At 52.0% G+C, this 22036-nt stretch overlaps 7 protein-coding genes across 7 annotated transcripts; 4 read left to right on the top strand and 3 right to left on the bottom strand.

The window, feature by feature from the left end:
- Nucleotides 1–718: 718 nt before the first annotated feature.
- Nucleotides 719–2587, bottom strand: AYO21_10154 (hypothetical protein; the record flags this gene model as incomplete). Its single annotated transcript, XM_022660077.1, has 1 exon — nt 719–2587. One exon carries the CDS (start codon nt 2585–2587, stop codon nt 719–721), a length of 1869 nt encoding a protein of 622 aa, XP_022507635.1.
- Nucleotides 2588–4736: 2149 nt separating this feature from the next.
- Nucleotides 4737–6548, top strand: AYO21_10153 (hypothetical protein; the record flags this gene model as incomplete). The annotated part of the gene is made up of 2 exons (XM_022660076.1): nt 4737–6153; nt 6223–6548. The coding sequence occupies 2 exons, from the start codon at nt 4737–4739 to the stop codon at nt 6546–6548; spliced, it is 1743 nt and encodes a 580-aa protein (XP_022507634.1).
- Nucleotides 6549–7312: 764 nt separating this feature from the next.
- AYO21_10152 (hypothetical protein) lies at nt 7313–8362 on the top strand (the record flags this gene model as incomplete). Its single annotated transcript, XM_022660075.1, has 1 exon — nt 7313–8362. One exon carries the CDS (start codon nt 7313–7315, stop codon nt 8360–8362), a length of 1050 nt encoding a protein of 349 aa, XP_022507633.1.
- A 1071-nt stretch (nt 8363–9433) lies between these two features.
- On the top strand, nt 9434–9973 carry AYO21_10151 (hypothetical protein; the record flags this gene model as incomplete). Its single annotated transcript, XM_022660074.1, has 2 exons — nt 9434–9747; nt 9844–9973. The coding sequence occupies 2 exons, from the start codon at nt 9434–9436 to the stop codon at nt 9971–9973; spliced, it is 444 nt and encodes a 147-aa protein (XP_022507632.1).
- Nucleotides 9974–12072: 2099 nt separating this feature from the next.
- On the bottom strand, nt 12073–13798 carry AYO21_10150 (hypothetical protein; the record flags this gene model as incomplete). Its single annotated transcript, XM_022660073.1, has 3 exons — nt 12073–12641; nt 12693–13559; nt 13642–13798. The coding sequence occupies 3 exons, from the start codon at nt 13796–13798 to the stop codon at nt 12073–12075; spliced, it is 1593 nt and encodes a 530-aa protein (XP_022507631.1).
- Nucleotides 13799–15221: 1423 nt separating this feature from the next.
- AYO21_10149 (hypothetical protein) lies at nt 15222–16058 on the bottom strand (the record flags this gene model as incomplete). The annotated part of the gene is made up of 1 exon (XM_022660072.1): nt 15222–16058. One exon carries the CDS (start codon nt 16056–16058, stop codon nt 15222–15224), a length of 837 nt encoding a protein of 278 aa, XP_022507630.1.
- A 3618-nt stretch (nt 16059–19676) lies between these two features.
- AYO21_10148 (hypothetical protein) lies at nt 19677–21637 on the top strand (the record flags this gene model as incomplete). The annotated part of the gene is made up of 3 exons (XM_022660071.1): nt 19677–20583; nt 20635–21287; nt 21344–21637. 3 exons carry the CDS (start codon nt 19677–19679, stop codon nt 21635–21637), a joined length of 1854 nt encoding a protein of 617 aa, XP_022507629.1.
- Nucleotides 21638–22036: the final 399 nt, after the last annotated feature.

Below are 22036 nucleotides of genomic sequence, written 5' to 3'. Positions count from 1 at the left end.
TGCTTTGCTTCTCAGTTTGATTTTGTTCATGTAGGGAGTTCCTGGGAATGGATCAGTATGATGGGATGGGAGAACATATCATTTGCTGGGGTGACACATGTACTCGGCAACATTTTTGGAACAGTTGTTATGAAATGACCCTTTGACGACAATGATTATGGGATACTCCTCGGACTTTTAGGATAAGCAAAGACAACGAGGGGGTAGGATCGGATAGGGATGGTATGGGTATATACAGTCTTTCAGTTTTGGGGTTTTATCAGGGAAAGAAAGATGATGGAGTTTAGTTGTCGATTTGTCTTTTGGTATATCAACGATATGAAGCCCCTTGTGCGGCGGAATGTTACGTTGGGAAAACAAGGGAAGGTATTGATGGGTTCTGAAAGCGACGGCTAATTTCCCAGAGTTCTGGGAAAGGGTGATTGAGTCAAGGGGACTGTCTATGGGCAGGGTAGGGCAATCAATATCTACAGTAGCACAACACGGGAAGAGAAAGAAGCATGAAATGGACTCGGATACAGACTACTGAGTATGATGAAAGATAAGGATTAGGATTAGGAAAATGAGAAATCCTTGTTGATATTCCGTGAATTATGACATGGATATCTGCCGCTGTCGCTGTTTGTCTTCAGCTGGGAGGATACCATAATACTCCAACCCTACATCAGTAGTCAGTCACCCATGTTTATACATGGCTCATACGTGGTTTTCACGCAAGTCAAGGAGCAATTGGAAGCTTCTCAATGAGATACGTGTCGCACTGGGGGCTGTCTTGATACCTGCATCGCAATATCGCCCCATCCCAAGGGCCGTCGGGGAGCAGGACCTCAATGCCTGCCACGCGCCGTGAGGCTGACGGAGCCGGCACGCAGGTGATGGGGAGAGGCTGGATTTGCTCATAGGGGAGATCGGGGACGATGAGCAAGTTGTCGTCGGGCCCATCTAGACTGCGGATATCGGCTTCAGCTTCAGCTTCTTCAAGGTCCATGACCTTGTTGGCAATCTGCGCGACGAGGCTGGCGTCCCAGATCCCTTCCTTGCGCGGCGTTTCGGCGATCAGTTGGATGGCCTGGCATCGGAGGCAGCGCACGCGACATTTGAGAGCGAGGTAGAACAACGGAGCCATCGTGCCCAGGTCGGCGATAGAGTGCGAGAGGCCCTCTTCGGAGCCAAAGAACTTTTGACGCACGCCGCTCGTCAAGGCCATGTTGCGGACTCCCAGCGTCTGTTGGACGATGGACACGAAGTGGTGTGTGTGGCAGTCGAACCGTGTCTCGTCCGGCTCGAATAGGGTGTCGACCATGACCGCCGCCATGGTGTGGTAGACATCGAGCAATCGGTGCGCGAACAACTCCAGCCCGTTCATGGTGCTTCTGAACTGCGCCAGGGTCTCGTCGTGGACGGATTTCCAGCTCTGGACATGGTGCTGCAAGTCCTGCTTCGAAAGGCATGCTGCAGCACATACCCCATCGGATTGGGGTGAGGTGGAGTATTGCTGCTCCGAATGGGCTTTGTTCATTCGACAGATCCGGAGGAGCAGGTGTTCCATATACTCCCTTGCCTGATGTGTGGAGGAGAAGGTGGCGATCTCTGTGATGTGCTTCGGGTCCTCTGTCACAACCCATGGACGGCGAGGTGGCTGTCCGAACAACGCCGACTGTAGGTACAACCCCCTGAAACTGCGCAGGATCCACTGGTCGACGAAGGAGCGGCTGTGCTGCTTACCACTGCTTGATTCCGCAAGAGCGTGGAGTCTGAAGCCGTCCAGCATTCTCAGGCCGTGCTCCAGATGACTCCGGGCCATCTGGTAGTGGCCACGGAAGAACTCGAGTTGGACAAAGGTGATGCACGAGATCAGCGACAGCCGGAGCGCCATACGGTCATTGGCGGCCATGAGCCTGGGGCGCAGATACTTGATTGCCTTGTTATATTGAACCAGGGCGAAGCTCTCTTCGTGGCGCAGGTGAATTGATGTGTCGGCACCCTTGTGGACAGCGCAAAGGGCCAGCATGGCATGGGTCACGGCCAGCTCGGAGGCGCTGGCTTGGAATAACACGGCGTTGCCAGCGTGTGAGAAGAAGGCGCCTTGGAGCTTCTTGGAGGTGCGACACCAGAACCACTCGAGATGAGACTTTTCGTCGGCATCGAGGACGTTGGCTGGGTAGACAGAGAAGGTCCTAGGGGGTGAGTATGGGGACAAGGACAACTGTGTTCGTGATGTGATAGCCCGATGATCATTCTTCGACGAAGGCTGGGGACGATGGCGGTGTTGGTCAGTATAAGGACCAGCACCGCCAACACCAGCTGTACGTCCATCAGAATATCCATCTGTAGTACCACTACTAGTGACTCCTCCTCTTCCCACTCCTCCCCAGATCCCATAGCCGTCGCATTTCCGTCCTGTGGAGGTACAGCGGCGGCACTCTGGCATCAACTCGTCACATTTTATTTTGCGGATTTTACAAGTCCGGCAGCCCGTCTTGGACTTTGTTCGGCTGCCGCTGCTGGACCGTGGAGACATGACCGTAGTAGTTGCAGCAATAGCAGCAAGACTGCTTTGCTGAGCTAGCAGAATGGTGTGATTCATCCTGGGCGGGCATGGTGGTCATCTCGCCTGCCTTTTTTGATGGTCATGACCCCGGCGCAATAAAGACCAGTAGGGCTGAAGTAGAAGGAGACAAAATATCGGCGGAGCAAATCTTTGGCCTTTGATTTCTTCAGTAGGACGAGCAGTTTACCTACGATAGGTAGTTAGGAGGAGATATTCGAGGTGTGGACGCAGGTGTTTAGGCGAGCCACTCTTGTGCCGAATATCTCTGCCTTCGCCTTGGTCTTGGCTTTGTGCATCCAGTGCCACCGTCCACTGTCAAGCGTGCAACCGTGATGGCCTTGGGTTCCGATTAGTCGGTTCGGTTTGCCAGCGACTCTATTGGTGGTGCCTAGCTACGAGTACCACCTACGAGAACTCTGTACGTGGGCGCATGGCCAGATAGGATGACAACAGGCACAATGTCCCTATATGATGTTGGAGTGCCCCCCCCAAAGACACCCCTATTGGGTGCCTATCACGCCAAAGTTGGTCCCTACAAGTAATGCCCAGGCAGCACTACCATTACCTAATCAGGCAGCTCAGGCCCCCAGTGGGTGCTCAGAAGGGTCTCGACTCTGCCTTGCTCAATCCTTCGACTGCGGTAACGGAGAAATCTTGTTCTTGTTCTTCTTTGCCGAGCGAATCCTTCGACAAGACCCAAGATTGCACTTCGCATTTCGCCTACGAGGACAAGCAAGAACTCGTACAGTGCTAGCCATGAACATCTACGGAGTATTACTATTGTTATCACTCCCTCTTTGCCGGTCTTAGCCTCCCTGCCCTCAACTAGCTCCTCATCCCTACGGTGCACCGAGCACAGAAGTGATGCTGATCAGTGATCACTGCCTGCGAGCCTGCGGCTAGCCCACCAGCCTTAGCCCCCAACGCCGTTTTACTAGTAGCGGGACCAGGGGAATTGGAAGGAGACGCGCCAATATTTGTTGATTGTTTATGTGGGACGCGGAATCGGGAAACAGACAAGAAGATCCTTTGGAGGCGTTTAACACCGTGTCGGTGGTACCTTGTCGCCTTGCTCTCTGGGGTCCTAGATTTACAACGGTCGGTGGCAGTACGAGGAGGAGGACTCGGTGCTTGGTATATTATGGTCAATTCATCCTGCTGGACATGGACATCCTCTCCCAGTGATTAATCGCAATCCTATCGACCACCTGAAAATCCCACGAGAGCAAATCTCCCTCTGTCTCTTCCTCTGTTTACAAAACCCTCAAGCCTCGTCAGCACAATAAATATTAATATCGCTTGTTTCCTTGTCTAGGATCTGCGACATGGTTTATTTCCCTTTGGTCTTCAAGGGCCTGCCCATGCAATCATAGGCCTGAAACAGGTTTAGTCGAAGGTACCGCACCCGAACGGATGCCCGGCAAGAGGATTTTCAGATGGATTTGCAAATAAATAATGGCATTGAGGAGAAACTCAGCTTGGTGGAGTTTTATGACTCTGGTGCATCTGATGAGGATTAAGATTCTTATGTACACCGTATCAATCTTTTGTGGCTGATGAGTGCATCACCAGGCTGGATGAGGCTACGTCTTCCCTTTCGAGTATCTCATCCTCCCTTGATTCCTCCTCCCTTTCTCGCCCCAACAACCCATCTCGCTCGCTTTTCCTATATCAGTCTAAAACCTACTTTCGCTCTGATCTCCCGTTAACCTGGCGTCCTTTGTCCCTGGATCCCGCCCCCCTGTGGCTTGAGCCCGGCGTCATGGAAGTGACGCATGGTGGATACGGCTGGATGCTAGCCTCAGAGCCAATATGGCATGGTTCTATCTAGTATCTACCTTTTGGGAATTCCAAGTACTCAGTTGCTAACTAACGATCCAAGGCTTAAACGGCCATCATGTTCAAGCTATCGTGCACCCCCTCCCGCGTCGTTGGGACAATCATTTCCGAGTGAGAAATTCTGCTTCCCTCGCTCGCTAAACCGCTGAACCGCGAACTTGCGAGTCTTCGCTCCTGTGCCGGATACTTCGTTTGTAACTAACTCAGTATTTTCTTTTCCGCGTCCTTTATCAAAAAGTGCCAGATGCGTGGTCAAGCCTATTCACTACTACAGGATTATTGGGGTTCTCTGAGCTGTTTACTTTTGCAACACTGAAGAGGGGGCAAATATAGACGTCTGCGCACCATGGCCGCTGCGATTGCACCGGTAGAACTTCCCACTGGACGGCGGTCATACTACAACACCTCAATACCGCCCGTCGACATTCACGACCCGAATTGGATTCCTGTGCTGGACAGTGCCGCCTATAAACCGCCCTTGTCGCCGACCGAGAAGGAGGTATCGACTTACCAGCTTCCGTCTGCATCCTTCTCCCTTTTCCCGGCTCAGGCCAACTCTCCCAAGCCACGCCCGGCAGTCTCTCATACGTACTCCAAGAGTTCGCTTGCTCCCGAGAGCGTTGCGTCGGGTTCAGATTCGAGGTCACAAAGCCCGCAGGACAGTATCGAACCACTACCCAGCATTGGAGGACCCGTTCAATCGTCTCATGATGGCACAAAGGGACACAATCGGCAGACTACGTCCACCACAGCGGCGTCGAGCGAAGAGAAGATATCGGTGCACACTGAGAGTGCCGGAGAGATGGGCAGCTCGTCGCACAGCGAAGAACACGAAATTTCCAGTGTGATGGAGGAGCAGGAGTTGGGTTACCTACCACCGCCGCCAGAACCGGTCGGCGAATTCATGATGAATAACTCTACACGGTCGTCCATGGTTTCGACAATGACCAAGAAGAGTACCGTCCTCCCACCGACGTCCAAGTACAACCGAAAACATGTGGCCTCAGTGGCGGTGAACGCTGGGCTGCCGTTGGTTCCCAGTCTACCTCAGACACCTCATGAATCCCCTCGAATAGGACCAACGCTGCCGACGACCGCCCCCATACCTCAACCTTTACCATCACCCAAGCTGCCGCCCCCTCCCGAGGCGCCGCGGTCAGCTGAGCTCTCGCAAAAGCTACAACCTGCCAAATCTTCTGCCTCTGAACGACGACAAAGAGCCCTTCATTCCCACCCGTCCAACGTGTCGCTACGATCACAGCGCAATTCGAGCTCGGACGATGCCGAGGTCATCCCCAGACCGCCCTCGGTTCGCAACAAGTCGAGAAAATCGACCGACTCGCGGGCGACCACACCGAGATCCACCATCTACGATTCCCAGTTGCCGACGCCGGCACCAACCACGCCCCTTCCTCAATTACCTCCTGGTGCCCAGATTCGGAGACCTTCGACCCGTGAAGGGAATTCGCAGCGGGCGCCACAGGCTCCCATTGATGAACCGGTGCCTTCAACGATGGCTTCCTCATTCCGACCATCTGAACACAGCGAGATGGCGTCGTTCATGACGGAGAAGAACACAATCATATGCCGACGGTTTGATGCCGTGCACGTGAGACTGCTCCTGTGCCTGCAAGACGAGATCTCGCAGCTGGAGAAGGAACTCTTGAAGGTGGAAAACCCCAACTCGCCTGGAAATGCGTCGGAAAAGATGACTCAGAAGACGCGGATTCTGCGAGAGCTGCGGAAAGTGGTTGCAGAGTACGGTAAGATGATGACACTACCCTCGAGCACCTCTTGCTCGGTAAAGCGGACTTGGGGCTAACTGGCAGCAGATCACCTATTCACGACGTGGAGCAAGATGCAAGCCAACAAGGCTAGCGAGTCGACGACGCGGGAGCTCAAAGAGTGGCTCGCAAAGCCGGGGACCAGCATCGAGGCCGGTCTGGGGATCAACATACAGCAGGATCTACAGTGGCTGGAAAACACCAAAGACCTGAGCAGTATCGAGTTGGGCGACAAGGAGGGAGCAGGGCCTACGATAGATCAAGAGAAAGCCAGCCAGGGGGCGGGAGGGGGAGGAGAGGGTGGTGGCGGAAGTGGAGGCAGTGGAGGAGGGGGTTTCATGGCATTATTTGGATGCGCGGGCAAAAGGAAGTAATGATCAAGGGCCTTGAGCTGGTATATTATGACTATTCTGGATGGTAGGACGTGTGGTAGGGTGGCGTCTGTGCTTATGTCTATTGCATTCTGGCACGAGAAGCGCGTCATGACGTTGATTTAGTTGCCATGGATGGGGGGATTAAAAGCATATGAGTATATGGTCTACACCTACGTACCTATATAGATTGTTGAGGACGGGTAATGTCTTTCAAATGCATATATTAGCCATATGCTGCACATGAACTGTCGTGACTGTCTCTCGTGTGTCTACTTATAGTGTCTAGTGTCTAACGCTGACTATACTTGTATACGAGTGGAACGTACCTTCCTTATCTTATGGTGATGGTCGTACCTGCATCAGGGACACGCGAATAATTGCCCATTCGAGCCTAGATCCAAATCTATTTTTCATTCCTTCTTTTTACCCCGGATTCAGATTTCTTGCCTCTTGCTAAATTCCGTTAATTATTACATATAAAATACTCGCTCATTCGGTCAAGAACCAAGAAAAAAGTCACTTTTGACAGCAACAGGCAGAGATTTTCCCCGCGTCATTTCTCCAGCTCTTGTTCTTCCGCCTTTCTTCATCCATCCTTGTTTCTTCCATCATTTCATCTTCATCCTCATCTCCGTCGTCATCCTCTACAAATATCATTCTTCATCCGTCGTCATAGTTGCTTGTCCATACATTTCTGTTACATCTCCTTGTCCTTTTTTGTTACTGTCTGTCCTTGTCTCTATCGTCTACTGATTTCTATAATCATGTTCCCGCCCCAACAAGGCGTCACCCTCGACATCCAAGCTCTCTCCGGCATCTGTGGCTCCATCTCCATCGCCTGCTGGGTCGTCGTCTTCTCTCCCCAAATCATCGAAAACTTCCGCCGCGGGTCGGCCGAGGGCCTGTCGATCGTCTTCATCGTCGTCTGGCTGGCCGGCGATGTCTTCAATATCCTCGGCGCCGTCCTGCAGGGCGTGCTGCCCACCATGATCATCCTCGCCGTCTACTACACCCTGGCCGACATCGTCCTGCTGGGCCAGTGCTTCTATTACCGCGGCTTCACCCTCACCGACTACGTGAAACCTGCGCATCACGCTCAAAATGGGGATGCGGAGACACGCCCGCTGCTGCACAGTGGTTCGGTGACCCAGCCGCCGTCGCGCGACGAGCATGAGCGGTCGTCGTCCATCTCGCATCTCCGACGCCATTTGTCTGTCGAAGCCGCCCATCTGTCCCCCGTCACGCCGCTCATTGACCCACCGAAGCCGACCGATCCCCCAGCTGCCAGGAACTTGCGACCAACCAGCGCGTGGCAGGCGGTGGTGCTCAACACCTTTGCCATCTTGCTCGTCTGTGCCGCTGGGGTGTTTGGTTGGTGGATTGGGGCGCAAAAGCAGCATCACCACCACAAGGACGAGTCACCACCCTCGGAGCCCTTGGAGTTTGATGTTCTGGGCCAGATCTTTGGTTATCTCTGCGCCGTGCTCTATCTGGGCTCCCGCGTGCCGCAACTCCTGCTCAACTACAAGCGCAAGAGCACTGAGGGCGTGTCACTGCTTTTCTTTCTCTTTGCGTGCATCGGCAATTTGACCTACGACATGTCCATCTTTGCCTATTCACCCGTCTGCGAGCAGCCCGATCATTGTCGGCCGGGGGAAGCAAAGGCCATTTATTTGAGATATATCGCTGTGAACGCGAGCTGGATCGCGGGGAGCTTGGGTACGCTGTTGTTGGATATGGCCATCTTTGTACAGTTTTTCATGTACCAGAAGGACGAGGACGAGGATGACGCCGAGTCTGCCGTCGTGGACTAGAGCACTGGCGCGCATCTCGATGAGCTACAAACAGCATTAGACCGAAAATACGATCCTATCAACGACGATATTCGGGCCTTCACAACGAGGGCTTCTCACAAAATTTGAGCGAGCGGCGGCATCGACTTGTCTTACAGCAAGGGAGGTTAAATTACAGCGATATCAAAGAGCAACCCACCTCGATATACCTCGATATACAGACTGGACAATACATGGCTATCAATCAGACTGGTCATTCCTCGGGACGATCAACGGCTTGGAAAAAAAAAAGGGGAAATACATGGGTACCCGTGAATCATGTACAGATGGAAGGAAGCATCAAACAGGGCGGATGCGTCTCAATAGGCCGGGAAAAAGGGATTTGCTTTTATACGAAGTTGCATTAAAGCCTCAAAAGTAGGGTGGTGGATCATTCATGATGGGATGAGCTTCGATCTCTAGAGCTCACCGGGTATATCTTGGATTGTTCAGGCGCTTGGTGTACGGTTTTGGGTATTTGGTCAATCAAACAGGAGTGCCGGTGTATGGGGATCTGTTCAAGGCCAGAGAAAAGCCTACCTACCTAGGTATCTGACTGTATATACAGTCGTTGTGGATTTCTGGAATCAAAGAAAATCAATATTAGTCTTGTTGAGTTGAGTGTAACTAGGCTAGGACAAGTGACCCAACAAAGATCTGTTCTCGCGTGTACCGGATATTTTGCACTGCTACTGTAGTAGTTGCGTTATTCCTAACAATTCATACAGACATGGGCGAACCTCGGAAATATTGCTTTGTGCGGCGGGTGTCGTTGCCCTGCCAACCATTGCTTTGGGCTCATTGACGTCATTGGTTGGACCTGTAAATACCTACAGTACTCACTCACTCACTGCCTATTATTAGGTGCCAAGTAACCACCAACTGATTGACTGATTTGAACGAGAATCGAATACTTTCACTGGACTCTTTTCCATCCTGCACACCTCACCAGACCCTTTTACATCCTTACGTCGGTCGAAAAATAATCGCCAGCGAACCTCGCAACCAAATCAACTCACAAGATAAAAAGAGAGGGTTTTATCAAAAGCCCAAATGTCTCCCACAAAAGCCACCCAGGGCCCTCTCGCCGAGAAATGCCCCAATCCGACTTCGCCCACGAAGACGGCCGCGCAGGACATGATGGGCAATGACAAGTTCAAGGGCGCTTTCGCGGACGCCGGGAAAGGAGGGATTCACATGCCGCGCTTTGAGGTGCCACAACAACAACAACAGCAGCAGCGACACCAGATCCAGACTCAGTACCAGCCCACCTGTGGTGCCGGTACACAGACGTACATTTCGCCCTCGGACGCGATACGGAGTCCCACGACCAAGAAGCTGAGTGAGATCAAGGGGAGGCGGTTCATGTGCGTTTTGGTTCCTCCATCCCCCCCTCTCTCTCTCTCACGACTTTTTGTTTTGTGGCACTAGCTAACATATCCGCGACGTCGCAACTCGAATAGGAATGCAAAGCCCCAGACGCTCTTCGCCAGGACACTGGCCAAGGAGAATCAGAAGGCGCAGTTGGCGCACAGCCAGACACAAGCCCAAGCCCAAGCTCAAGCTCAAGCTCAGGATGGGATTCAACATTAGGTCCAGCCACAACAGACATTGGATTGTGTATTCCACATTTGGTAGGAGTTTCAACATGGGGAAACGGCTGTGACGCAGATGCCGAGTCACTGTCTCATGTCTCTTTGTATCATTGGGCCGGGTTGGTAGGGAGGGAACGATCACGGTGTTGGTGTCGAGAGGGAGTTTGACTCGTCTATGTTTAACAAGGAGCGAAGAAAGCAAAAAAAAAACAGAACAAAACAAAACAAAAAACAAACAAAGGGGATGAAATGGGGCGCAAGGGTTCTTGTTGATGATTGAAACGCACGTAACATATACCCCGGGGAAAAAAAACTACGTGTTTGGGGGAGTTATGTCGACAGACAGTCAGACAGACAGATAGGGCTGCTTGCGACTATTGTGTGTTGTGTACCCAGGTATTAGATTTTGGATATTGGGTTACTGGACATTGGGTATTCTCCATGCGTGCACCGATTCGCCGAGTATTTGTGTTTTGTGTGTTTTTTTTTTCGTTTTCGTTTGCGTTTGTATATTTTAACCACTCCTTTGCTACACTGTTGAAAGGCACTCTGGCAGCCACTGGCAAGAAACCCTGCGTTCTGAACCCGCTAATAGAATGCTGAACCCCATTTCCTTCTTGCGCTTTGCAGCTTCTTCGGTCCCAGCAACCGTGCCAATCTCGAGTCCATGACGTTTTCCGATTCTCAAGATCTTTCTCCTAGGCTTCGATAAAGACGGGTTCTTCGCCATCCCCGCCTCGGGAAGAGCCATGGATTGACGAAGGTCAAAGGGGCCCCACGAAACATCCCGTCTCGCCCTCAACGGTCAGAATTTCCTCGGCTCGCTCGACGGCAGCTACAGTCTCGATCATGGGTGATGTTGGTGGCCTCCCGCGCCGAGGTGGGCGCATGCTCCATGTCAATAAAGGCCCAGTCAAATCCTGACCGAGCCACGACCTGCGCGCACGCAACGCTCCCCAACGAGACGGCCGCTCCGATGATGGTACCTTTGTCCTTGATTGCCCCAGCGAAGGGACCGGACCTGCTCTGGGCGTTCCGGCATTTTGTGCGAATTTTTATGCCTCTTTTCCTCAAGCATGCAGTGATTCAATCTCGGTCCTCGGGGTGCAAGAGAGAGAGCGAGCAATGAGGTTTCATGGACGACTTCATCTTTCCGCCAATCTCGCAATGCCACCGTCCCGCAATCTTCAAATCCCGACATTCCGCCTCTCCAGGGCTGGTTGGCAAGATCTATTGATACAAAATGGTTCGAAACGTCTCGGGTAGCTTGTTTTCGATGGAGCGGGAATCCCAGCGGCAGAAGCGGCATAAGCGGCATTGTACTCTAGCCGCGTCCGGCAAGCATCCCCCTCCCCCTTCCATACACAAGATTCTGCTCCACTTCCCGCCAGCGGAGCGGGAAATGTCGGTATATTTGTCCATGTGGGCTCAAAGTCTAGCAGAACCCTGAATATTGATCCGTCCGTCAGGAAGCTCATACAGCCCTGCTGCATCATCGATGACAGAGTAGAGCACGTTAAAGCGGGTTATTACTTGTGGCAGTTCTCATCCCATTGAAAATGTGCAAGTTTCTCTGCGGAGCAAAAACATATATAGCTAAATTGGTGGTAAAAGAAATAGATATTGCTATATTGGCGTATCTTCTCAAAGCCAAGGAGACAGGCACACTATCGAGTTTAGGCTCATCGGGTCCGTCTATAGCATCTAGGAGCACTAGGGATTGAGAGGAGCCCATTAGAGCTTCAGTAACCAGTTGAGAATAGAGAAAAGCGACCCTGCTTGGGTGACCGACCTCCGAAGCTACTCGAGGATGGAATGATTCGATGTCCCAGAATGTAACTCGCACTGATTTCATAACCTTGTCGACGACAGAGAAAAAATCGACGAGGTTTGTATCTCGTCTTCGGAACCTCGATGTACTTGCGTCAAGTGTAGCGAGTCGCCTCCGCCAAAGGCCTTGAATATCGCGCGTATCGAACAAGGACTGAAGTCATGTCGCGCAGGTGGGTTGCTACATACCTCGTCCGCTGAGACTCTGAAGTAGAATTTCTCTTTTCCCCTTCATTCTGGAAGGCCTCCGGATCAGACCCCTTGGGCCTAGTCCCGCCCTTTGGTGTTCTCAATCACTTCCACCTGCACATGATCATCACCCCCATCCTTCTCTCCGGTCGTCTTGATCTCGATGATCTCGTCTCCCTCCAGGTTCTTACCATCGGCGGTGATGCGGACGACGACTTTGTCACCAAAAAGCTCACTGATCTCCTCCAGCGTCTTGTTTGTCGTTTCCGGGAAGTAGAACCACACGATGAAGAAGTTCACAATGTTGCACGTAAACCAGACCATATACATCCTCCACCCGATCTTCTCGAAGGCCAGCGCCGAGGATGACGTGTAGGTGATAGCACCCAGAAAATAAGTAAACCAGGCGATAGCCAACCCCTTGGCTCGCAGCGGAGTCGGCCACAGCTCGGACACATAGATAAAAATTGACGGGCCCAGGGTCATGTCAAGGGTAAACACAAAGAGAAACAAAAATACGATACAGGCGGCATTCCCGGCCTTGTCGTCGGTGGCGACGTATCTTCGGGATAGTAATGCTTCGGCCAGCAACGCCGCAGCCATAGCAGGCAGGCCGACAACTGTGTCAGGAGCCATATATGTCAGCTCTAGAACGCGCTCAATTGGCCAAGGAGGGTCGGGGTTTCATTGTGACTTACGAAATAAGATTTTTCGACCCGTTTTGTCAACGTAGATGGAGGCGAACATAACACCACACGTGCCAATAAATGTATACAAGGCATTCAGCAGGAGAGGCATCGAGCCACGGAAGCCCAGATTCTCGTAGATTAGTATCTTGTAATTACCAATGCCGAAGGCGCCAGTACTCTGGTAGGCGAACATGGCCACAATGACAATCAAGGCACGTTTTCGATAGCTTGGCTGTTTGACAATCTGCCAGTACGTCACCCCCATGGTCTTGTCGTAGTCGATCTGCCGTTGGATCTGGATAAACTCGGCGTTGGCGGTCTGTTCAACTTGGTCACTATGGGTTGGCCCTTCGTGCAGTTTTTTGAGAATGGACCAGGCCTGGTCTGATTTGCCTTGCCAGAGCAGCCACCGGGGCGACTCTGGGATGAAAAATGAACCGACGAACATGACCAATGGACCGATGCAGGCCAATGCCAGCGGCAGTCGCCATTGCACACTCGGATTTTGGGCATAGTAGGTCCCCAGACTGATCCATCCGACCACGTTCATGCCAATTCCCAGACTGGTCGCGAACGAGCCCAGCAATAAACCGCGATGTTGAGGTGGAGAGATCTCGGCCAGGTAGATCGGAGCCAGCGTGACAATCATGCCAGTGCCCCATCCTTGAACAAGCCGGAATACAATCAACATCACGACGTGGACGGTGCCCGCCACCAGACTGGAGCCGATGAGGGCCAACGAAGAGGCAATGATCAACGCCTTCCTCCGGCCGAGTTTGTCGCCGACCCAACTCTGAGACACAGAGCCGAATGCCCCACCCGCAAAGAAGAGTCCATTTATGGCTCCCAAGATGTTGGCCGTGTAGGTGGTGCCTCCTGTGCGCGACCAAAGGGATCATTCAGTGAGACACAAAGCTCGATCTGGAGGGACGCAAGCTCATAGAAAGACTGTACTCACGTTCAAGGCCAAGATAAATGTAGAACTGTGGCTGCCCGATGCTCGCTGTGAGCGCTTGGTAGGCGAATCCGTAGGCAAACCCTCCGCTACATGCAAAAATGGCCAACAGGATGTTGTAAAAGGTCAATTTGCCGATCTTGACGGCTGCGTTGGCCATGGTGAACCTGATCGTAAGACAACGCCTGACCGAAACCTAAATGTGAACCACAAGCCGGTTCAATGAAAGCTCGATGAGGTTCTGGATAAGGAATATCAAAAGAATGGACTGAAACACCCTTTATACCGGATATATGCCGTGGATGCGGAACCTCTGGCATTTTCCGGTGCGGCATGGAGGAGGGGAGGACATCTATGATTCTTCGCCCTGCTCATGGAAGCGGCAAGGCGGGATGATGGGCCGCCAGCGTACCTATCAACTATGAGTACCTGATACCAATCAATTCCCCATCAAGTCTTCAAACCTCGCAGTCAAACTTCGATTCCATTCGGTCCCGGTCACGTCCTCAGCCAATATTGGTTAGCTGGGCACTCGACAGGCTCTGCACCGTTCAACGATGACCACCGCAAGGTCGACTTGCTTCGTGCTCTTGGACATCAAATGCTCCGGATGATGACACAACGAAGCTCTCCATAGACATAGGTACGTCGTGGTAGAGCTAGATCGCGAAACAACGATCCTCACCTTGGTACAAGCGCTGGGATAGGTCTCGACGCAGACACGGCGGCGGAACGAGATCGCCATGATAGAAACTTCTGCAAACTTTGGTGTTCCCCAAGTCGTCCCCCCGTAACCCATGGGGTACCTCGGGTTCCAGAAGACCATTCCCGCAATTCCACCCTCGTAGGGATTACCGGTCAAGCTCTCAAAGAAATAAGTAGTGTCTAAAAATGTCGTGGTGATGACAGTTCCATTGTGCTGTTAGCCTCGTACCCTTGTAACTTGAAGCCTGCAGCTCCCGGCACCCTTGACCACATAAACCCAAGAGTGAGTTGAAGACGTGCCTTTACATTAGTAGCATTCTGCCTACATTTCGAGGGGGGTTGTTGATAAAATGGCTCGCATTAACTGGAAGAACTTTGCAATCTGTTCCGCGGTATCCACGGGAATGTTGGTCTTGGCCTACCCATCCCCTGTCATCGCAACTATTACCCCTAGTGTCACGAACCGCCAAGTACACCACGCACGTGACAACCCCTATTATTTAACCACCGCATGCTTTGAGTCTTAGTTTGGATATACTATCAAGGAATACCTATACCTACCTGCCACCTATGGCGACCCTCTGCCTATCTACATAGGCCGTTCCTAACATAGTACCTCTATACTCATGGGGAAATCTATGAACCGACCGAGCACAACTGCGGTTTAGGGTCAGGCTTGAGTGTCTGGGCAGATTGAGCAGCCTTAGCGCTTAAAGAATGGTATCCTGGCAGACTTGGCCGACGCTGCTTTTGACACTTTCTCTAGTTGTACTCGGTACCTTACAACAAACCAGAGCCTTGTCCCTTGGCTGTCGAGTCCAGCCTGGGAATCCAAATGGACCGTGTATACTCTGTCTGTATCGCTTGTCGTGCCAATACTAGCCTTCCTCATTGACAATCTCGACATGATACCCTCCCTTGCCATCAGTCGAGCGGAGCTCCTCGCGAAGACGGTCAATTTCATCCTCAAACGCATCGGGGTCGGTACATTCAGAGGCAGTTTCGAGATCGACCATTGTGACGGTTTTGCTTCGACCACCGGCTTCGCGAACGAGAAAATTGTGTCTGTTCACATCCCCGTGTAACATGCCGAGTCGGTGTAAGTTCCCCAAAGTATCTTGACATGCGTCCACGTCTTCCGGCCCCGCGTGTCGTGCGTCTTTGATGTACTCGATCACTAAGCCCATGACTCTCCCTTCTTCTGTCAAATGGCCCAGGAATTGTGGTGCGATTCCCTGTCCGTCAAGACGTTGATAAACCTTTGTTTCATCCTCAAAGTACTGCGTTTCCCATGGAAACCGGGCAAATTTGATGAGCACTTCGTGTCCGGCTCTCATCCCTCCAATGTCCTTTTTTAGAGTCGCAATATGGATATTGCTGCGAAGTCGTTGCCCTCCCTCCAGGTCGAGCCAGTCGATCCGTACGGGATGCCATGTACTGACGATGGTCGGGAGCTCGACCTTGGCATAACGAGAAAAATAAGGGGTGCCTTGCTTCGGGTGCGTTGCGACATGTCCTGTGTTCCAGTCGCCTGGGGGCATTGGTGGCAGCCGCGGGACTATCAGACGGTCCCAGGTCATGTCTTCGAGTTCGTAGACGCCCGCGTCAATGGTGACATATTTGAATGACTTGCCGTCGATCAAGATCCGGTAGTCGCTCACATCCTCGGGGTCTACCTCGAGGTTGAGGATTTGGATTCGATCGCAGACGCCCATGAAGAGCCCAAAACCCAAACTCCGTGAGGTTTTCAACGTCAAGAAATATGGTTGCCGTTGGCAAGTTGTGTTTTGTTTCGCAGTGACAGAAATGTTGTATCCTCGGGGTAAGATCGGTATGGTCGTAGCCTCGTAGGATCCCTTGATCGATCCTCGCACTTCTACCCCAACCGACCTCAACACGAGACTCGGGGATCTTATAAGCCTCGTCTCTCTCACATGTAATCAGGATGCAATAAAATATACTTGGCTGTACTTGTAGGAATTTAACAAGAAGGTACATAAACAAAGGGAAGGCGCGACGGGGAAGCTTGGCGTGTGATTGACTGACCGACATATGTATGTGATATCCCATGCATGAGCCTGTGACACAATGGAATTCTACCAAGTCCCAGGCACCGATCACGCCTTCTTGGGTACCCAACAAAATACCATCCAAGCACGAAGAATTTTCGGACGGTTACACAGGCGCTGCTTGGTGGTCACACAGCGACACCGCGCCACCATGTTTTGTTGCCATTTCACGAAGCTGAAATGAAAAAGTTGGGGGTGTCAGAAAGTGCAGCAGCTTCAATTCCCATCATTATTGGGCCAACACCCATTGTCGGTCTGATCGTGAGCCAGAAGACGGTTTGCCATATAAAAACAAACACCTGTCCAGGTCAAGTCTCTGCTCACTTCCTGTCAGCATCACCATTACCAGCACCCAAAAATCGGATATCGGCTGCGAGGAGACACTCCCCACCAAAAAGTCACACTGCACCCATCAAAGTATGGCATCCATCTGCTCTAAAAAGAAATCTTGTTCTGTGTTCCGAATTCTTGCTCTTTTCCACCATTGGTCGGCCTCGACGTTGACTGACATTGTGAATCAGGCATCGGCCGCACGGCTTCTCAGAATCATGTGCACGCAAGAATATAGAGAGTATACTTGCGGCTGCCGCAAGCCAGAGGAGTTCGAACAGTGTGAAGAACGCCACAGCACCAACGTCAGATGTAGTCCTGTCACACGGGGGACCTTCAGAGCGTCCACACACATGTGTATCAGGCATATGGTCACACCCGGCAAGGACGAGATGCGCCGCACCGAGAACAACCCTAATGGTGCGCGGAGAGAGGGAAACCAAGAAAGGCGTTAAGCATTGCCTGTTTCTTCAGGAAGTCGTTCCGATGTGGCAACTCTGGCATCAGTGATATGAGCATTGTATCTGGTTGAAAAGAAGCATGGGGATGGCGGACTAGGCTCTGTGTGCAAGGCGGAGAGATTGACTCCATGTATCTGTATCTGCCATTCGCTTAAAGTGACACTCAAGATCTGCTTCGGATCATCATCATTCGGTTCAAGCGGCGAAAACGTGCACTCCCCCCTCCTCTCGCGCCACGGACAAGAGGGCAATAACATCCAGTATTCGGCAAAATCTTGCTCGATGAAGTGAAGAAGAACATGTGTGTCTCGGTCGCCGTCAGATTAGAGTTTGGGGATCTCGAATTTCTCAGTGGTTTTCGTCACCAGCGACACTCACTAGTCAACCGTCCTCGACCTCGCCTGTTATGCCCACATGTTTGCCGTTGACAACTTTTCCACACTGCCGTATGTGCTGTCTAAAGCCAGCGGCCAGGAATTGGCGTTTCGCGTGTCGGAGGTCCCCGAAATCGTTGTGACAAGCGTAGCAAAGGAATCCCCAATGTGCTATTCCGTTTCGAAGGTCGAGGTAAGGTACTTCAACAATTGCCATGAACCTCCTCGGATTATACGCTAGAGCATCACGAGGGGCTTCCGGACGCCGTGACCTCGTTTGTTCCGCTCTTTGGGCTCTCCTTTGAGGATGTGCCGTCGTGCCCGGCTCAGCGGGTAATGATTCTGCGGCAGAGGCGCAGCTCTGACTGACAGTGCTGATCTGCTGAACAGTTTCTGTATTGATGAGAATGAGCCGCCTGCGGCAGCTCTTTCTCCAGATTGTGTATCGTCCAGGGGCGCTCTTCAAACATGGTAGGCGCTTTAAGTCTTTGAAAGAGAAACCAAATTGACCACGAGCCTCAGATCTCAATATCGGTAGATAGTTGGGGAGTCGAGAAAAGCAGAGGAAGCAGACACGAGTACACGTGAGAAGGTATAGATACCCGGCGAAGTCGTTGCAAGTCTCACAGGTAGGGGAGGTGATCTTATTGAATAGCTGTTGGTATCTAATGAAGGGCGCCATTTCAGTACGAAGAATTCCACGCAAAACATCTGGGCAGTGTTGGATGATGGCTTTGAGCTGCGGTATTTCGTGGACGGTGTCATAGGCCCGACGGTTGGTCTGTTGCAATGACATGCAGGACTGTATATCCAGATCAAGTAGAATCATGTTGAGAATCTCGAGAGGAAGAACATCGAGCTTTCCCAGGCCATACTTTGCTTTCTGGCAACCGCGGTGTCGATTTAGGGGGCAATTTTTGTCCAAATCTTGATCACTGAGGGTCAAGTCTCGTATAGAATGCATGGGCCGGAAACGGACATACAAATCTTCCGAGGTTAAAGACGGGTCATCTTCTTCCATGGAGAGCAATAATGAGCCCTGAGATGATAAAAATGAATGGTGGTAATGAAGATGGTGGTGGTAGTGGTATGACGGCGCGCAGCGCGAGGCGCGACGGCCGAAGTGTAAACACTAAAGACTATGGAGCTAGCCTAATTTGGCGATCAATGCCGCCGCTATGGTTGGCATTCTTTCCTCGATGCCAAGATCCAGCCAAGGTGTAGATAGCTACCACGACGGACATCGGACGGACTGGCGTCAAGGAGAGTGAAACATCAGGTAAGAACAATAATGGAGAATGGAAGACAAGAGAACTGGGAGAGACGAAAAGTCCGCCAAACACCGGGAGAGTGTGAGATACTCGTACTACTACTACCGAGTAGGTACTTGGTACTTGATAGCGTACAACAAGCATCAGGAGTGGACCCCAGAGATTTTCTCGGTAATGACGACAGCCAAGACTTCCATCATCTTTGTCAGCAGCCACACAATCGAGGCCACACCACCATGTCTGCCACTTCTGCGTCAATAGGTAATCAATCATCTTCAGCTCAGTCTTATTCGTCCCCCAAGCTTTCGGTCGAAACCAGGTACGAATTTCCAATCCGACGGTCGGGAAAATAACGCGCGTATCTGGTTTTTTCCCGTCTGCTTCGCTTCCCATTCGCCTCAGTGGGTGTCCTCGATGGACAAGAAACGGACGGGGATTATGGGCTTCCACGGAGAAGCTTCTGGCTTATACCCAGTCTCCATTTGGCTCTCCTCTCCTTTTTAAGGTTACCTCATTGATTATTCAGGTTCTGGGTTTGCGGACCATCTCTGGCCCGTGCGTGGCTTTGCCTTGGGGAGAAGTGATTCAGAAGGCTGTCTGCACGGTGACATGCTTGTTACTGCTGCATTGGGATGGGAGGGCTCTAATGGTAAGATCTATAATATACATACCATCCCATCATGTCGCCTTTTTCGTCTTGTTCATCATCGGCCCTTCTGCCCTGTTCCTACAAGAACAGCATCCTTCTACTCCCTTCCCGAAAGCCCATTGTCACAACGCCCTCTTGCTTCTTCGGCTTTTTTCGTACCATCCTCCATAGTCTTCACCATGTCCGCTCTGTTGCGGGACGCTCCTGTGGGCCAGGTGATTCGTTATGTCACAAGAAACAAGTACTTCCAATATCCAGAGGAAAGATCCGACTTTGTGCTGCCTGAATCCTATCAATCCCACAAGGTTGGTGCACCAGCACACCAACCACAGCCAATCCCCTCCGTGCCCGAAGATGTCGAGAAGAAAGCCGACGACGACTCGGACGATGCCCAGAGCCTTACCGCAACCAGAACAGCCGCAGATCGCGAGTCGGTTGCCCTTTCAGATCGCACCCTGTCCAAAATCATGACTCGACCCGAGCTGAGCCAAGTCAACACACGCGCCGATCTCGAACAAGCCTATTCCAACGCCACGCGACAGGAGACCCTCAAGAACCAAGCAAGTCGGCCCATTGCTCCTCAAGTCACCTCCGATGGCACCATCTTGGTCGACTGGTATGCAACCGACGACCCGGAGAACCCCCAGAATTGGTCTAGGGGCAAGAAGACAATTGTCGTCCTACAGATCTACCTCTATACACTTGCCGTATACATGGGATCGGCCATATTCACTCCGTCTGAACCCATCATTGTCGAGAAAATGGGTGTCTCTCCAAACGTCGCGGCGCTGGGTTTGTCGATGTACGTTCTGGGATACGGCATCGGACCTCTGATCTTCAGCCCTCTCTCGGAGATTCCAATCATTGGCCGCAATCCACCTTATATGATCACCCTGGGAATCTTCGTCGTTCTTTCCATCCCCACTGCCGTCGTCAACAGCTTCCCTGCGCTGGTGGTTCTGCGTTTCCTGCAAGGCTTCTTCGGTAGTCCCTGTTTGGCGACCGGTGGTGCTTCCATTGGCGACATCTACTCGCTGTTGAAGCTGCCATACTTCCTCACTGGCTGGGCCGCGTTCGCTACCGCTGGTAAGTTTATACGGACCTGTAATCATGTGTGATTTTGCTAACGGACTGCAGGCCCGGCTCTTGGCCCAATCATCTCCGGTTTCTCGGTGCCTGCGACCAACTGGCATTGGTCTCTGTGGGAGATTGTCTGGCTGGCCTCTCCGGTCTACATCTCTCTCCTGTTCCTGCTGCCCGAGACTTCTGCCTCCAACATCCTGCTACGCCGCGCCGCGCGTCTCCGTAAATTGACGGGCAACAACAACCTCAAGTCGCAGTCCGAAATTGACCAGGAGAAGCTGACTGTCAACGAGGTGGTGATTGGTAATCTCTGGCGACCAGCGCAGATCAATATCCTCGACCCTGCCGTGCTCTTCACCAGTCTCTACACAGCCCTGATGTACAGCATCTTCTACTCTTTCTTCGAAGTTTTCCCCCTCGTGTACGCGACCGGAAACCCAGGCAAGGCCACCCACGGCTACGGCATGAATGGGGGCGAGATTGGTCTGATCTTCCTGTCCATCTCGGTCGGTGTCAGCATTGCAATTGCGCTCTACGTCACCTATCTGCGCTTTGTGTTTGAGCCAGAGATTCGCACCCGAGGTCTCGGAGAACCTGAGAGACGTCTCATCCCTGCTCTTCCGGCTAGTCTGCTGTTGCCGATTGGGCTGTTCTGGTTTGCATGGACCGGGAACAACTCACCAAAGATCCACTGGATTGTGCCCACGGTAAGTTCAAGTCTTCCCATCCCACCCTATTTGGCAGTTGCTGATGTCATCGGCAGCTCGGTGTCGTCGTGTTCACTGTCGGCATCTTCATCCTCTTCCAGTGTATTTTCATCTACATCCCCTTGACATACCCCCAATACGCCGCATCGCTTTTTGCGGGCAACGACTTTGCCCGTTCGTCGATTGCGGCTGGTGCCATCCACTTCTCCCGTCCCTTGTTCCAAAACTTGGGTGTCGGCAGTGGTGTCAGCTTGCTCGCAGGGTTGACTGTCGGCGGCATCATCGGCATCTTCACCTTGTGGAAATTTGGCGCAAACTTGAGAGCCAGATCTAGGTTTGCTGCTAAATGAAGTGTTTGAAAGGGGTCCGTGATGATATTTCGGAACGAAACAGACTAATGAGTTTGAAATATCAAATGATTTGATGTGTTAAAATAGTCAGACTTCTCATTCATACCAGCAAAGCAAGCGATGGCGTTTGGGGATTAATGATCCTGATTCATTACCAAAGCAGGACTATATAGAGATAATTCACACACGCATCGTACGACTCCTCTGAAGATAACCTGAAAGTAGTTTGTCGTGTTTGTCGTGTTTGTCCCATACCCATTGCAACAAATCTCGGCAAGGCTCTGTTTCCGAGCCTTGAGGTCACGTGTAGCCGAGGACGCAGCCTTGCCGTGGCTGCGGGATCGACGAGCAGCTCACCCACATACCTCGTACTTGTAGACACCTCGTACCCTGTCAAGT

Source organism: Fonsecaea monophora (genome assembly GCF_001642475.1).
Source record: "Fonsecaea monophora strain CBS 269.37 chromosome Unknown Scaff111, whole genome shotgun sequence".
Lineage (NCBI taxonomy): Eukaryota > Fungi > Ascomycota > Eurotiomycetes > Chaetothyriales > Herpotrichiellaceae > Fonsecaea > Fonsecaea monophora.
Note: the sequence above shows the minus strand (reverse complement) of the source record. Positions and strands in the feature narration are given on the sequence as shown.